The sequence below is a fragment of the Lolium perenne genome, chromosome 5 (assembly GCF_019359855.2).
Source record: "Lolium perenne isolate Kyuss_39 chromosome 5, Kyuss_2.0, whole genome shotgun sequence".
Lineage (NCBI taxonomy): Eukaryota > Viridiplantae > Streptophyta > Magnoliopsida > Poales > Poaceae > Lolium > Lolium perenne.
Window position 1 is genome coordinate 114,993,011 of NC_067248.2, and position 15,902 is coordinate 115,008,912.

Genomic DNA, 15,902 nt, shown 5'->3' on the forward strand with positions numbered 1-15,902 from the left:
ATAAAGGTTTTACCTATCTATAAACAGCAAACCGGTAAAACCTCCAATATGAAAAATGCAACAACTTGAGTTAGGAAACTCGGATTTAGGTGAAACCAATTTTGCGTAAATAAGATGAAAAGAGATACCCCACAAAGAGTGAAAAGCTTAAGAACAAGTGGGGTAGGTTTTTCTATGTATTTTAGAGTGAAACCTCTCAATACGAGAAACCGAGAAAAACTCCAATATCGAAAATGCAACAAGTGATTCATGCGGAATCCGTTTTCGATGAACTAGAGCTTGTCATGAGAATAAGCAAAAGCTCTAAAACACCATATGGATAAGATCCAAATAACAACCAAGAAAGATGATGCAAGGATGCAAAGGTTTGAGCTCTCCGAAGGATACGATCGAGTTACTCACTCGAGAGCCCTCTTGATAGTGCGGCAACTAAACTATAAACCGGTCTCCAACTACACCATGAGACCGGTGAGAAAGAAACCCTATCAAGAGCAAACCTTAACCTTGAGCATTCCACTTGAGCTTGATGATGACGATCTTGACCGCAACAAGATGGAACACCTTTCTTGATTGTGCTTGCTTGACGAAGTCTTGTGGATTGCTCCCCCATAATCCACCATGGGGGAGCTTCTTCTTCGGTGCAACTTCACATATCCATGATCACCATATGGATAGCAAGATTCAAGCAAATGATCTCTTAGAGATGGCTCATCTTGAACTTGCACTTCATTTCTTCATGGCAAGCTTGGAGCATATGATCTCTTCGAGTTTGGCTCATCTTGAACTTGCACTTCATCATGTTGATGTCTTGAAGTAACTTGAGGGCTCACTTCATTTTCATCTTCAAGACATACTTGACACTTGATATTCTTCATCAATTTCTTCTTATTGCAACCTTGAAGCCAACATATGGTTCAAGCATTGCCTATGGACAACACCTACAAATATAACTCAATGCAAACATTAGTCCATAGGGATTGTCGTTAATTACCAAAACCACACATGGGGGCTCCATGCACTTTCAACAATCCTATTTATGGATCATGATTTGGCAAAGGCAAGTAATCTGAAGTTAATTATTTTAGCATTCGAGCAATTGTCAGGTCTTAAGATCAACTTCCATAAAAGTGAGTTGTTTTGTTTTGGCGAGGCCATAGATGATGCCAATCTTTATGCCCAGCTATTCGGCTGTGGGCTTGGTTGTTTTCCAATTAGCTATCTTGGTATTCCGATTCACCATCAGAGACTAACCCTGGCCGAATGGAAAATCATCGAAGAATGACTTCAGAAACGTCTTACTAGTTGGAAAGGAAAGCTCCTATCCCTTGGGGGGAAGATTAGTCCTCATAAATTCAGTGCTTACAAATATGGTACTGTATATGATTTCTTTCTTCCAGTTACCCAAAGAAGTCTTGCATAGATTGGATTACTTCCGATCAAGATTCTTTTGGCAAGGGGATAGTGAAAAGAAAAAATATCGGTTGACAAAATGGAGTGTTGTATGTCGTCCAAAAGATCAAGGTGGACTTGGGGTCCACGATCTAGAAGTTAAGAACAGGGCCTTGCTAGGAAAATGGCTAGCCCGGTTATTAACGGAGGACGGTGTATGGCAACAGCTACTACGGAAAAAGTATGTAGGCTCAAAGGCGATATCCCAGGTTATTTGGAAACCAGGGGATTCATACTTCTGGGTTGGCATCATGGCAACAAAGAAATACTTTTTTTCCGCTTGGCTCCTTCTCCATTAGGAATGGGACGGAGATACGTTTTTGGGAGGATCAATGGTTGGGAACAACCACTCTTCGCGAACAGTATCCAGCCTTATACAATATTGTTTGTTACAAAGGGGATACCTTGCAGAAGGTGATGGAATCTTCTCCACCCTCGGTAATGTTCAGACGTGGTCTTATTGGTCCCCGCCTTGACTCTTGGAACGAACTGCTTTAGCGGTTAGATTCAATACAGTTATCTACGGGGTCTGATGAATTCCGTTGGAGTCTTACGAAGAATCGTGTATTCTCGGTAGCCTCAATGTATAAATCCCTTTGCATTCCTACCCAACCGATTTTAAATAATAAATCCATCTGGAAGATGAAGTTACCATTGAAAACGAAGGTCTTCGAATGGTATCTTTGTCGCGGTGTGATTCTTACTAAAGATAACCTTGTAAAACGCAATTGGCATGGTTGCAAGAAATGTGTGTTCTGTCACGAAGACGAGACAATAAAACACCTTTTCTTCAATTGCCGAGTTGCTAGATCTATATGGTCAATCATTCAGATAGGTTCTACCCTGTATCCACCCCGTAGTATAACCAATATATTTGGTAATTGGTTAAATGGCGTGGATTCAAGGTATAAAACGATTATCCGAGTGGGAGCGATTGCAGTTATATGGTCGCTTTGGCTGTGTAGAAATGACAAGGTTTTTAATGACAAAAATTCTTCTATCATGCAGGTTATATACAAATGTACAGCTATGCTCCGTTCATGGTCACCGCTTCAACGTGTCGAGGACCGAGACCTATTCATGGAGGTGTCTACACGATTGGAAAATACGGCCAAGGATTTTATTACCCAACATGGGTGGCAGCATAGCCGTAGGATAGAAGCCAATGGAGCTATCGATTAGTTGGCTTTTTTCCTTTATCATTTATGTATTAGTTTTTGCTTGGATGTTGGATTCATAAACGGCTGTGTGCATCTTAGCTATATAGAGGCTGGGTGTAATGCTTGATACATCGAGTAATTAAGCGCCATTCATCGAAAAAATGCATCAATCAACCTTCAAAAACAGTAGCATTTAACTAATTTTGCTGAGCACCACGAAGGGGTGAGCCCATGAAAAGGCACGGAAAGAGGATGCTAGGGAGGGGGCTCACATTGGATCCTAGACGTCACCCTCCGGTTGGATTTGACGGCTGCTCATGCTTGTCCGGTTGAGCTGAACCAAATAAAATGACCACATAAGTTTAAGAAAGAAACATGAATGCAGTAATCATCTAAGAGGTCAATAAACTATAAATTCAACACCATCTAGACCAACTATGCTTCTAGTGAGAAACAAATTAAGATGAAGAAGACACAAAAATATGTATATGGCTGCATAATTTATGAAAAAAATGCTGCAATAAGGCTAGGGAGGGGCCACACAACTATCAATACAGTGTTACATGGTTATTCAACAATAATAGGGATTCACTAATAACATCTTAATTTCTAACCATAAACTAGTTTAATCAGAAGTGAAGAAACGGCACATCCTATGAACTAAACAAGCTAAATGTACATTTAATTTCTTTAAGCTAATTCACACGACATTCTCTGTTCCATATTACTTGTTACTGATTTAGTACAAAGTTATCCTAGATCAGCGGCAACTATATAAAAAATACTTAATTTATAATTCAATCACTAAAAGTTTGTGGAGATTATGTATTGTAACAATTTATGCCGCTCTACATGCTTGACTTGAATGTTTCTACACTTCTTGAGAGCCAACGATATAAAAAAAGAATACCGAACTACTCCATACAAACTTATGTATAAACAGGAAAAAAAACCAATGAATCGATACCTACATACTCTCTCTATTTTTATGTACTACGCGTTTTGGGTTTAGTTGAAGTCAAACTTGACTAAGAATATAAGAAAATATACCGGCAACCATAATAACAAAGATATACAATATAAATTATAGTTTATGATGATCCTAATTCTATAGATTTTACATCGTAAACATTGATATTTTCCGAAATGTCTGGTCAAATTTTACAGAGTTTGATTTTGAGTACTGTGAAGAGAGTATGTTAGGTACTTAGGTCACGTTTTTTTTTTTTGGCCCCAAGACGAAGAGTATAGGCATCCAAAACCCCACCGGCCCGCACACGACTGGGCCTTCTCGCCGTGCCCGCACCATCGCCCTCGCCGTCCGTGCAGCAACGGCCGGCCTCCCTCGCCGTCCGCCGCAGCAACGACCGGCCTCCCTCGTCGCCGCCCCAACCCCTATCCGCCGTCGCGTGCGAAGATGCTCGACATCAACCTCTTCCGCAAGGAGAAGGGCGGCGACCCTGAGCTTGTCCGCAACTCGCAGCGCAGCCGCTTCGAGTCCGTCGAGCTCGTCGACGAGGTCATCGCCCTCGACGAGGCGTGGCGACAGAGTAAGAACTCCTCTCGCGACCTCCCCAAAACCCTCCGGATGCGCCTCCGCCTCCGCGGCCCCTGACTCCCAGGATTGGTTATCGCCGCAGGGCAGTTCGAGCTCGACAAGATCCGCCAGGAGCTCAACAAGACCAGCAAAGAGATCGGCAAGCTCAAGGCCGTAAGTTCGCGTAGATTGGCTTTGATTTATCCCTGCGTCTTCCGGAAGCTCTGGACTTTGTATGTGACGGTGGGCATTTCGCTTTGCAGAAAAAGCAGGATGCGACGGAGCTGATACAGAGCACAGAAGAGATTAAGGGCAGGTTGGCCGCCAAGGAAACGGAGGTACAGGAGGCCAAGACCACACTCGATGCCAAGCTCGTCACCATTGGCAACATCGTCCATGAATCTGTTCCCGTCAGCAAAGACGAGGTATGCTGAAAGTGCAAACATTGCAGTTCGTGGTTCTACAGATAAACCAACGGGATATTGGTTTGATTGGTAACTTTGTGAAAGATATGAGTACTTGTAGTATTTCTTTTTTGAAACTACTAGCGCCAATTTAACCTGGTCTCACTCTCCTGTTTCTGCTTCCACCGTTTCTACTGCAGTTTAGGATTCTATAGTAATAATACAAGAAACACCACTGCTTTATGTCTTAGTTACTCGTCAGGGGTTTAGTTCATATTTAAGTTAATTTGAACTAAAACCCCTGACACTTATTATAGATCGGAGGGAGTAGGTTGAATTTGCCTGTATGCTTATTCTGGATGGTTAACTCACTAAGCCCAGTGATACAAATGTAAACTGTGCCGGTGAGCTTTGCTTCACAGATCAAATATGAAGGAACCTCAACTGATCTAATACTTCCTTCTCACAGGCAAACAATGCTATTGTGCGGACATGGGGAGAGAGGAGACTAGAGGGGAACTTGAAGAATCACGTGGATCTTTGCATAATGCTTGACATTGTAGCTCTGGAGAAGGGTATATGCTCAAAACCAATCCTCCGTTGGTTGAATAAGCTTTTTCATAATGCTTGGTTCAAGTTTGATTTAAAGTTGAAATGCATTTTCCTATGCCTGCCGACTATTGGCATAATAAATTACTTCTTTTGGTGTGCTGGTTGTCATTCTAGAATGGCCTTCTGTGATTTTGTTCTGCCTCTATGTAACACAAGAACCTTTCTTCAGAACTTACGGAGAATAGCAACCTACAAATATAGGTTGCCTTTAATGGACTTTTAATAATCAGCGCGTTTCTAATTTTTTATGGGCGTATACGCACAATGCTTGGGCATTGCTTCAGTAGCTGTTTTGGCAATTTGTCTTATGTTAGACACTTGGACTATACAGAGTAGTATTCTATGTATTTGGCTGAAATTTCTGGTTTCAACAGAGCCTTTGAATCAGCAACTAAAATTTCTGATTTCAGCTAGCTCTGTTGAGTTTTTTGTATTAGCAAGTTGGCTTGAGTGCCTGGTGTCGCACAATCTGTTATCCAATTGCTGGTTTGTTCTCAGCATCTGGTAGGTCAGATCTTATTTGCTCTATTTTCTTATCTTTCCTCCTATAAATATTGTAGTTGGTGGTGATAGTCTGTCTAGTAACCATTATTAGCTCGTAAAAATAACCAATTGCGAAAGAATTTTGTTGCCCTCAAGTCTTTGACCTTGTGTATATGAGTATGAGACTTGAGACAATAGTGTTGACAAGCCGTAGGGCAAGCTCCCAGATTGACAGACAGTTGTTAAGCCACTGGGAGCTTTGCCACCCCCTGCATCATGTTTATTTCCATGTTTTTTGCATTTTTTTTCTACCTCCAGGCGAGCTTTGTTTCCATAGATCTGTACAGAGATTGATGTGCCACATGATAGGATTTATGTTATAGATCCATAGCAGCACTTGGACATTTAGCTAGTCATAAGAAAAAAAACTCACTTGCAGTTCAAGCAAGCTGTTTGCATTGACAAATCTACATGTAGTACTCCCTCCAGCCCTAAATACTTGTAGCATATTTAGGCAAAATGTGGGCTAACATCTGTCTAGATTCATTGAACCTGCGACAAGTATTTAGGGCCAGAGGGAGTAAAGAAGTCAAGGATTTTTAGTGACCAAGTATATAACTATATATACTACTCCCTCCGTTCCTTTCTATAGTGCCTATTGTTTTTTGGCACGGAAATTAGCGCAAGCAAATTTATTGACACAAAACCCCCAGCGCTATTTGAGAGAAAAAAAAGGAAAATGGAAACAGATCGGAGACGTGATCTGCTCCCTACGCGGCCTACTCCTTCCTAATCTCACGTGATCTGTATTTTCTATTTCCTTAACAGACGCGTGCCTGATCTACTCCTTCCTAATCTCACGTCCAGATTTTCTCTACGTGATTGCATACCAGATTTTCTCAACGTGAACAGATTCTTTCCAGATTTTCTGGACGGAAACAAATCGGTGGAAGGGGTTATTTGCAAAAAAACACAGCTTTCCTCTTATATTCTGAAACAATTGCGAAAAAACAATAGGCATTATAAAAAGGAACGGAGGGAGTAATATACATGAACACGAAAAATTACGATACCAAAATCAATATCAATAGATCAACCGTAAGATATATTTTCATGATGTATTTACTCAATATTTTAGTTGTTGATATCAATAGATCCACGGTTAAGAGCTGGAGGAAAGATACACCTGCTTGAAATCTACATTTTCTATACTCTTGCCGTGTTTGTTTGTTCCTATATATCCTAGCGAGTACTGCTTTTTATTAATCTACAGTCTTTGCTAACCCTGTTTTTTCTTCCTTTTCCGTGGTATAATTGATAGAGGACTGTACTGCATTTTCTTCCCTGTTGCAGTCATCTCATAGATCCTGAAGAAAGTTGGTAAATCACCTTGTTACATATATGTGATGGGATTGATAGATTGTCCTTGAATTCCTCTGTACCGTTGTATGGAATGCCAGATCATCAAATTTACCACCAGAATAGTGGCAACCTTTTTATGTTTGCATGTATATTTAAACTTAGTAACCTTCTCTTTTTCCCCATGATAGCACAAGCTCCCTAGAGTTGTTTGATATGTGGAACCCATGGTTATTTCTGTATTCTGTTGCTCTACTAATTTTAAGGTACCCTCATACTTCATTGCGCACTCAATGTTTGCAGGTGCTGATGTAGCTGGTGGAAGAGGTTACTTCTTGAAGGGCGATGGTGTCCTCCTGAACCAGGCGTTGATAAATTTTGGGCTAGCATTCCTAAGAGGACGAAACTTCACACCGATGCAAACTCCGTTTTTCATGAGAAAGGAAATTATGGGAAAATGTGCCCAGTTGGCCCAATTTGACGAGGAGCTCTACAAGGTAAGTCCAAAGAGCACCCCTTCTTGCATATTGTGATGTTGAGCAACTGTACTTTCATTTGTTTGCTTATTGGAATATTAGGCCATGTTCCAATGCTTTCTCAGGGGATGGTAACATATTCTCTTGTTGTCAGTTTGCCATTGTATGTTCACAGCTTTTCAGTAAGCATTACCCAGTTTCATTAAATTAGCATTCTGGTATACAGACCAGTAATTGTTCTCCGATTAAGGTGTTTATATTATGATTACTGTTAGTACACTGGTTCGTAACGATCTGTTTTTATTTGAACTAATGACATTCACCAGTATTATTTGTTGTAACAAATTTACATGTCATAATATGCAGTATGCTCATGACCATTAGTTTCATTTGGCAGGTAACAGGTGACGGTGAGGATAAGTATCTCATAGCTACATCTGAGCAACCACTATGTGCTTATCATCTAGGTGACCGAATTTATCCTGGTGATTTACCGATTAGGTGAGCAATGCATAACTTTAGGTAGCTTGTTTTTAGTCAGTATGCACTAGTAAGCTGATAAGAAACTTTCCCCATTTAGATATTCTGGGTTTTCCACCTGCTTCCGGAAAGAAGCTGGTTCACATGGGAGGGACACAGCCGGCATCTTCAGAGTCCACCAGTTTGAAAAGATCGAACAGTTCTGTGTGACAAGTCCAAACGACAATGAATCCTGGGAAATGCATGAGGAGATGATAAAAAATTCAGAAGATTTTTATAAGGAGGTACCTATCCAAAGCTATGCAAACATTAACACCATGTTTATATGCTTGACTATGTGTTCCTTGCATGTCTAAACATTTGTATAAATGTCCATCCTACAGATTGGCCTACCATATCAAGTAGTTTCGATTGTCTCTGGTGCTCTTAATGATGCCGCAGCTAAAAAGTATGATTTGGAAGCATGGTTCCCTGCATCAAAAACCTTCAGAGAATTGGTGTCGTGTTCAAATTGCACAGATTATCAGGCAAGGAGACTTGGAATAGGCTATGGCCAGAAAAAGGTAGGATATTGTTTAGAATGGATACTGCTAGATGACATCGCTCTGATTTACTTGTGCCTAATGTCGATCAAAGTCTGATCAGTTATCACCACTAACGTGTATCGCAGAATGACGAGCAATCCAAGCAGTTTGTTCACATGCTGAATTCTACCCTGACTGCAACTGAGAGAACCCTTTGCTGTATTCTGGAGAACTATCAGAAGGAGGATGGTGTTGAAGTGCCAAAGGTATTGCAACCATTGATGGGTGGAATAGATTTCCTTCCTTTCAAGCGGCCTCTTGATAGCAAACAAGCTAGTGATGCCAAACCCAATAAGTCCAAACCTAAGGTATGTTTCTCCCTCTGCTTTTCCAGTTTCCCAAGGCAACATGTTAAATCAAACATCTGAGCGTAATTCCGTTATCTACTGACAGGGTAATGCAGCTTGAGCTGTAAGAGGGGTGAACCGAAACTTATTTCCATCGGGGAGATAATGATGCGTCCGTTTATTAGTTTGTGGGTTGTTTGTAGCATGATCTTGATGTTAAAGTTTTGGGTACCCCATTTTTGGATGTTTTGGTTACAAAATATTGCAATCCAGGATATTTGCACACAAGTTAGGGCAAAGTATATTACTCCTTCGATCCGCAAAAGTGTCGGAGCTTTAATTCAAATTTGGACTAAATTGAACTAAAGCCCCTATAAGTATTATGGATCGGAGGGAGTAGTATTGTTTTTCATGACTTGTATTGAACTAATTAATCGTTCTTAGAGAGCTCTACTATCGTAGTGTCAAGTGTTGTGAACTTAATTTGTTTGTTGTCTGTCATGGTTGGTGTTATCAGGCTGATGTGTATAACTCACTTATACTTGGGTACCAAAGAGAGATAAAAAAAAGGTAAAATCACCACACCAGCCGTCAAACCCAGATGTTCTTTTTAAGAGAACGTCGTGTGCTTTATTAATCAACCAGAGATAGAGTCATTACAAATTGATCACTGGAGAAACCCCAGGGGCACACCACGCCACACTGACATACAACCAAACTCACTAGAACGAGCTAAACCATGCGTTGTAGAGTTGTGCGCGACCTACATGATGAAAGGAACAACTGGAGAAGCGATTTGCCAACATCTTATATCATGGATTATTGACCCAAACAGAGATCGGTCCCTTTCATCAGTCTTGATTCTCTGAATTACCGAGAGCCAATTAGATCCCACAATGAAACCATTCAGACCTTGGTGAGCCCAGGGAAGCTGTGGCCAATGCCAGCAACGAACTCGCCCATGTTGTGGCAGATAACCACACCATACCCCATCCCGCTGGAAGAAGAAAACAGAGCAGCATCTACGTTCAGTTAAAGCATACCTTCTGGCGGCGGAGACAAGAAACTGCTCGAATGGTCTCATGTATATGGACATGCGTAGGCTTAGATAGATGTCAAAATCAACTCAACCTAGGCCTTAATTTTCACAGCAATACAGAGGGGATTGATAGTGCCACCCTCTTCCCTCAGTTTGTTGCAAGCATCCCGACCCAAACATGCCGTAATGTCACCGCCAAGACCGTCGCATGCTGCCCCCCCCCCCGCCCCCTGCCACCCCCCGCAGACTAACAGGAATCTGCAGAACCTGATCAGCAACTGCCTCTTCAAAGACCCGGGTGTCACTCCATGACAGCGAATTTGGCCTTCAGTCAGTGGCGTCAAGGTGCGTAACATCGCTGGCCTAGTCCCATCCAGTTGTCTCGTGCAATTCTGATCGAGGATCCATTACCTACACCCCATCTGGCACCCAAATGAATCAGCTTTCTACCATAGATCAAGCTTCTCCAGGTGTAAAAGACGCTGATCGTGGGCAAGGTGCACTCCACAAGTCACCATGGTGGTAGTAGCATCCCTTTAGGACATGCACACAAGGAGGTAGGGTCTGTGAGCAGCCGCCAGCCTTGACAACCCAACATAGATTGGTTAAAAACCTTCATGTCTCTAAAGCCCATAACTCCCATAGATTTAGGTGATAAAAGCCATTCCCGGCATCTCAGATGCATTTTGTTTTTTTCACTCTCAAAACTTCACCATTGATTTGCTGTAAGTTTCCTCATCTATTCCTAGCTCTCGATAAAGGACGATCCGAATTTCCATTGACCCGCTTCCACATACGATCATACAGATATCCGAATGTGATGATAGGAGAGCGACCAACTTTAGTGGGCATACCTAGGTAAGAATCTTGGAGCACCTCATTATGAACACCCAACTTTTGCTTTGCTGCATCCTTGACCTCCATTGGGCGCCCAGCTTTTGCATCCAGATGTTGATTGCCTTGCCACCGCCACCTGAGCTTTCCCTCCCCCTGACACCGGAATGCTATCTTAGATGACAGGTGGCAAGGGTTCATCCCTCGCATCTATCCTCAGTCGCTTGTCTTTGAGTTCGCTATGTACTTCATGCCATTCATAAAGCATATCTTTTCAGTAATACAATTCGATAGCTAATTTTAGTTGCGCTATCTATGTAGAACCCAGCGAGATCATGTATACATATTGAAAGAACATTTCAGGATGAATATACAAATGTGACTTTCAAGTAACTCGTCTAAACCTGTCAAATTGCACATGTTATATGGTATCCCGATCCTTAAATATCAAGTCAGCAACTCAGCATCAAACTACCTAAGGGCTTAATGCAAATTGCAAAATGACGATAAAAATTGAATTAGGAAGGATGGTACACTGGAGTAGTACATAAATACATATAAGATACGAAAAACCATCAGCCAAGTACAATGCCATGCCATGAAGAACAAAGGGACTATTCTACAGCGTGAGGGAGGATTGCTGAAGACCAGGACTAGTGGTACTACATCTGAAACTTAGGGGTGAAGAATGAACTGTCTGGATGTTAGCTCTCCCCATTCTTTTCACCACTTTGGTAGTGGTCCGAAGGCAGCATCTGGAATAACCCCTCGGACTGATCTTCTGGAAACCCATGGCATTGCCCCAAACCGAAGCCAAAGGAGCCAAAATTCGATGTACAAAGGAAGTCGTCGCTGCAGCCGTCGAGCCCACTGACACCTAACGGCTCACCGCCATTGCCTGAAGAGTTACCCCACATGAAGCTACTACCCATGGAGATTTCAACCTTAGCTGGTTCTTGATGGCCTCCTGCGTGAGCCACCTTATCTGCGGCCTCGGGCTCGTCCACCGGCAACAACGGCGTGTGGCCCTTGAACAGCCCCACGTGTGCGAAGAGCTTGTCCTTCCTTGAGAAGGTTGTGCCGCAAGAGCACAGCCACTTAACCTGGCCACAGTGCTTTTCGTGTGTCTTCAGGTCAGCCATGATGGAGAACTTCTTGGCATGACACCGACTGCAGGTGTGGCTCTTCTCGCAGTGGCTCCGTTTGTAGTGGTTCTTCACGCACAGAATCGTCTTGAGGGGAAGGAAGCTCTTGTGCAGCTTGTTCCGCTTGCACCCGGCAAACGGGCATGAGTACCTCTTCACGACGGTGTCTTGGTCCATGCTCGCGTCTCTAGGTGGTTTGGCCAGCGCGGCAGGGCTCTTGTACTCGTCGCCATGCCCTCTCATGTGCATCCGCAGGTTCGCATCCCTCTTGAAGCCCTTTCCACAGATGGCGCAGAAATGTGTGTGTGGAGCCAAGATCTCATCCTTCTCTAGCTGCAAGAGCTCATACGAGCCCGGCGGTAGGCTATCTCCATCCATGCCAGCCTCACCGCCTTCATTGCCATCCTTGACATCGTGATCCTTGACAACAACATTCTCAATGTCAATACCCTCCACAGCACCATCAGTCAATCCCGTGAAGAACTCTTCGTAGTCAGGGCTACCCAATTCCTCCTTGTGATCTTCAGAGACGGCTGCATTAGGATTCGAGTTTGAGCTTGTGCCAGCAAGATTAACCATCTGCCCTGCAGGGGGGTGACTCAAAAAGGATGAGTTCTTCAGTGACGGGAGAAGGCTCCCAGCAGTAGAGATGAGCTGAACTATGAGGCATGTCAGGTCTGCATTGACCTGCTGTTGTTGTTGCTGCTGCCCTGGTTCAGTCCATAACTGGCCACCATTGCCAACCATTGAACGGATAACATTTTTTACTTGCCCAATCTTAGCTTCAATAAATGTGAGGTTGTCAAGCATGGTATCCGGGTTCCAATCCATGTGTGGGATGCTGGCGGATGGTGCAGCATCCAATGGTGAGGTAAATGCTGGAAAGGGATGTTGGATCCCCATGTCAAGGAGCAGATTCTCTGAACTGCCCTGGTAGTTTGAAATCAGAGGACATGAGCTGAAGTTTGCAGATTCCTCCTGGATGATATTCTTGCCGCGGTCCATCGTCAACTTCTATAGAGCCACGTGTTTGAAATAAGGAGAATGTAGCCTGTTTAGATATTTGAAGCCAAACAACGTCAGTTGGTGAGCATTCTACACCTGAAGATTGAACCTGTACATACTGCAGCAATTTGAGTGGACAAAATTTATAGAAAATTAAGCATTTGTAACGTAAACCACCCTAAAATTTTCTGAATTCATGTTTACTACACAAATCCGTCTTCGGAGGACAGAACTGTTTATAGAAACTCATAGATTTAATGGTAATAATCAGTTTCTCAAGTGTAATTTAAATGGAAACCAGAACTCAGACAAGAATAGAAATACTATGTGGTCTTGTTTTTGCAACACCCAATTGGGTTGTACTAAATACTTATTTAGAAGAAGAGGGGGCTAGGAATACCCTAGTTCAATTGTTCAAATCTACTTCATCTGTTCTCTAATATAATACGTTTTTGCAAGTGGAACGGAGGGAGTATTATTATATTATTAAAGCAATAGAAAAGGAACGGTTGAAACTGATCAAACAAATATTGAGAAATCTTGATGGTGGACATTCATCGACAAGCACTGCATTATAACAAGCTAAAATCGATCGCGGACACAACTCTACTTAGACGTGTTCAACTCAGTCTGGCTTCACCGCATCGTATCAGTTCCGAGCTTATACTAGGTGTCTACTTAAAGGTTTACAAAACTTTAACGCTTACTGACAACCAAAACTTTCTTTTCTAGATATCTGCATCGGAATCCACAAGATGGATATGACACGACTCTCTTTTGGGGAAAATCACTAAACTAGGTGCATTTTTATTCTTCTGTATGTACCAAGCAGTATCACTAGCTTGCATTAAGTATCGACAAGAAAACCTTGCGTAGCACAATAACAGAACAAGACTTTCCGTTCAAGTGTTAGAGATCGAACATAATACAATAGAAACTGAAACTGCAGATGAGTTCCCCTATGCTTATACTAGGCAGGGCCTACCACTACGATGCACAGTCAGCACCCTGTATATACTATACATTGCTCACGGATAAGCCAAACCCCAAAACCCCAACACTCTATCTACCCATGCTAAAACTATATGCAACGACATTAGGAATCAATGTGGTAATTATGTTCTTTCTGCAGGCATCCTCAATGGAAAAGATATAGTTTGTTTTCCCTCAAGTAAATAGTCATAGGCTCTCAGTGGGAAGGACTTAAATGGTTAAAAACTAAAGACTGCGAGTCCGGCAGCAAAACATCACAATGCAGAATTTAAACATTGTGTTTCAGTTAAGAGTATGCACATAATACAAAGAAAAACTCTTCACAGAATTGATACATATTTGTGATACTTTGCAAGGGCAGAAACTATGGTACATCTCTTTTTCTTCTTCTTCTTTTGCGGGGACACTATGATGCATCTAGCCAACTCCACATTGCAGCAACTTGTAAATCCTACACCCTCATAATCAATTCACACGTATGTCCACCCTATAGGCTTTTGGTTCATGAGCTAGGAACGGGCAAAGAGAATGACAGAGTGAGAAACCACGAGGTCAAGGTACCATGCAGCGATTGAAGGAGGAAAAAACAAGCCTACAGCAAGTTTTCTAAAGCTACGTGATAAGTTTATATAGTTTACCATTACTTGGAGCTAAATGGAGATTACGCCCTATGCAATAATAATTCGCTAAGATTTTCTGTTCATCTTTTTACATATTTACGGCCGAATCAAAATTTTATTGATGCATTTTTTGACAATGGAACATGTTTCAGTGATACTCTATGTTTCTCAAAAAAAATAAAAATTATTAGATAATAAACACATTGTAGAAACTATAAATCTAGCCAGGCAAATGTGTGGATTACCCTAACGCAAATTATTATTGGAAACAGAAGTCATTTCAGAAAGTTTTGTTACAAATTCGTCAAAGAACAGCCACACTTCTCACACCACACCTTAAAGAACGGCACTCTAGCACAACTCAAGCTACAGGAGATAAACAAATAGGCATCACAATTGAAGTGGGCGATCCTTATTAAACATAACAATTAACACCAATGGGGTACAAACTCGGAACTGTACTTCAGCATGTAACAGAACAAGCTATTTTGACCATACAAAGGAACATAACTAACAAATCAGAGTGACCACTGCTTGTTAACCGTCACATCAACCTACGGCAAGCTAAGCCAGAACAGTGAAAAGATAACAAACATTCAGGGTAATCTCAAACCGAAAGACACAACCTTTGGTTCAGAACAGCCCAAAAAAAACACAGAATTGATGTCTAACGCTGTAGAAATCACAGCAAGACCTCAAAGGGAAATACCTTTGATCCAAGACCACTAAGACATCCAATTCCAATCCAAGAGTGCTCCCCTTGCCCTTCCAATCCAAGCAAGATCTCTGAGAAGAGGGGAACAGACCACCCCTTCCGTCAACAATAAGTTAGGAAGCATGAAACCTGGATCTTGCCGGAAATCACCTAGTACCCAAAGAAGAGCAGCAGGAGACGCTCATCGGCGAGAACGCCTCAATTAATCTCCAGGAACAATGGAGTCTTGGAGAGGCCAGGAGAGGAAGGAGAAGGAAGTAACCAAGAAACGGGACTACATGGGTGAGCTGGCTTAAAATCAGTGGCAGAATCGCTCGAATCCAAGATCGAGATGGGCAGGGGGATCGTCTTGTTTAGCCAGTGGCCGCGCCGGCAAATAATTGTGGCGTAAATTGTTTGATTAATGCTAGGACTGCTGCGCCTCCCTCTCGATCGCGCTGCTCGAGAAGAAGTGTTTAATTACTCAAGCTGGTTTGACCTCTCTGATGAGTGTGCGGGTCGGGAGCCCGTAAAAGCCCGTCGAAACTAAACTTTTCGGGTTCGGATCGAAATGCGCGCAGAACAAAGCCTGAAAACATGGGCCGGCCCGTAAACGAAGTTCAGGGGTCCGAGAAATCAAGCTACCGCTCCGTATTAAAAGGGCTCGCGGAGGGGAGTTCAGTTCGCAAACCCTACTCCCCTCCGCCGCTCGTCTCCCGCCGCCGCCGCCAGTTCCCCGCT

At 42.6% G+C, this 15,902-nt stretch overlaps 2 protein-coding genes across 4 annotated transcripts; one reads left to right on the top strand and one right to left on the bottom strand.

The window, feature by feature from the left end:
• Positions 1 to 3,884: 3,884 nt before the first annotated feature.
• Positions 3,885 to 9,314, top strand: LOC127299689 (serine--tRNA ligase). Its single transcript, XM_051329702.2, has 10 exons — positions 3,885 to 4,159; positions 4,250 to 4,320; positions 4,410 to 4,571; positions 5,020 to 5,125; positions 7,308 to 7,501; positions 7,878 to 7,981; positions 8,061 to 8,244; positions 8,344 to 8,523; positions 8,631 to 8,852; positions 8,938 to 9,314. The coding sequence occupies exons 1-10, from the start codon at positions 4,027 to 4,029 to the stop codon at positions 8,950 to 8,952; spliced, it is 1,371 nt and encodes a 456-aa protein (XP_051185662.1). The 5' UTR covers positions 3,885 to 4,026; the 3' UTR covers positions 8,953 to 9,314.
• A 2,052-nt stretch (positions 9,315 to 11,366) lies between these two features.
• LOC127299690 (zinc finger protein STAR3) lies at positions 11,367 to 15,678 on the bottom strand. 3 transcript variants are annotated; one of them, XM_051329705.2, is made up of 2 exons: positions 15,177 to 15,678; positions 11,367 to 12,963 (listed from the first exon to the last, which is right to left on the bottom strand). In XM_051329705.2, the coding sequence occupies exon 2, from the start codon at positions 12,852 to 12,854 to the stop codon at positions 11,409 to 11,411; it is 1,446 nt and encodes a 481-aa protein (XP_051185665.1). In that variant the 5' UTR covers positions 12,855 to 12,963; positions 15,177 to 15,678; the 3' UTR covers positions 11,367 to 11,408. The 3 variants fall into 3 exon arrangements, with proteins under 3 accessions (XP_051185665.1, XP_051185663.1, XP_051185664.1); XM_051329703.2 differs by having other exon boundaries at positions 11,367 to 12,972; XM_051329704.2 differs by having other exon boundaries at positions 11,367 to 12,900; positions 15,177 to 15,677.
• Positions 15,679 to 15,902: the final 224 nt, after the last annotated feature.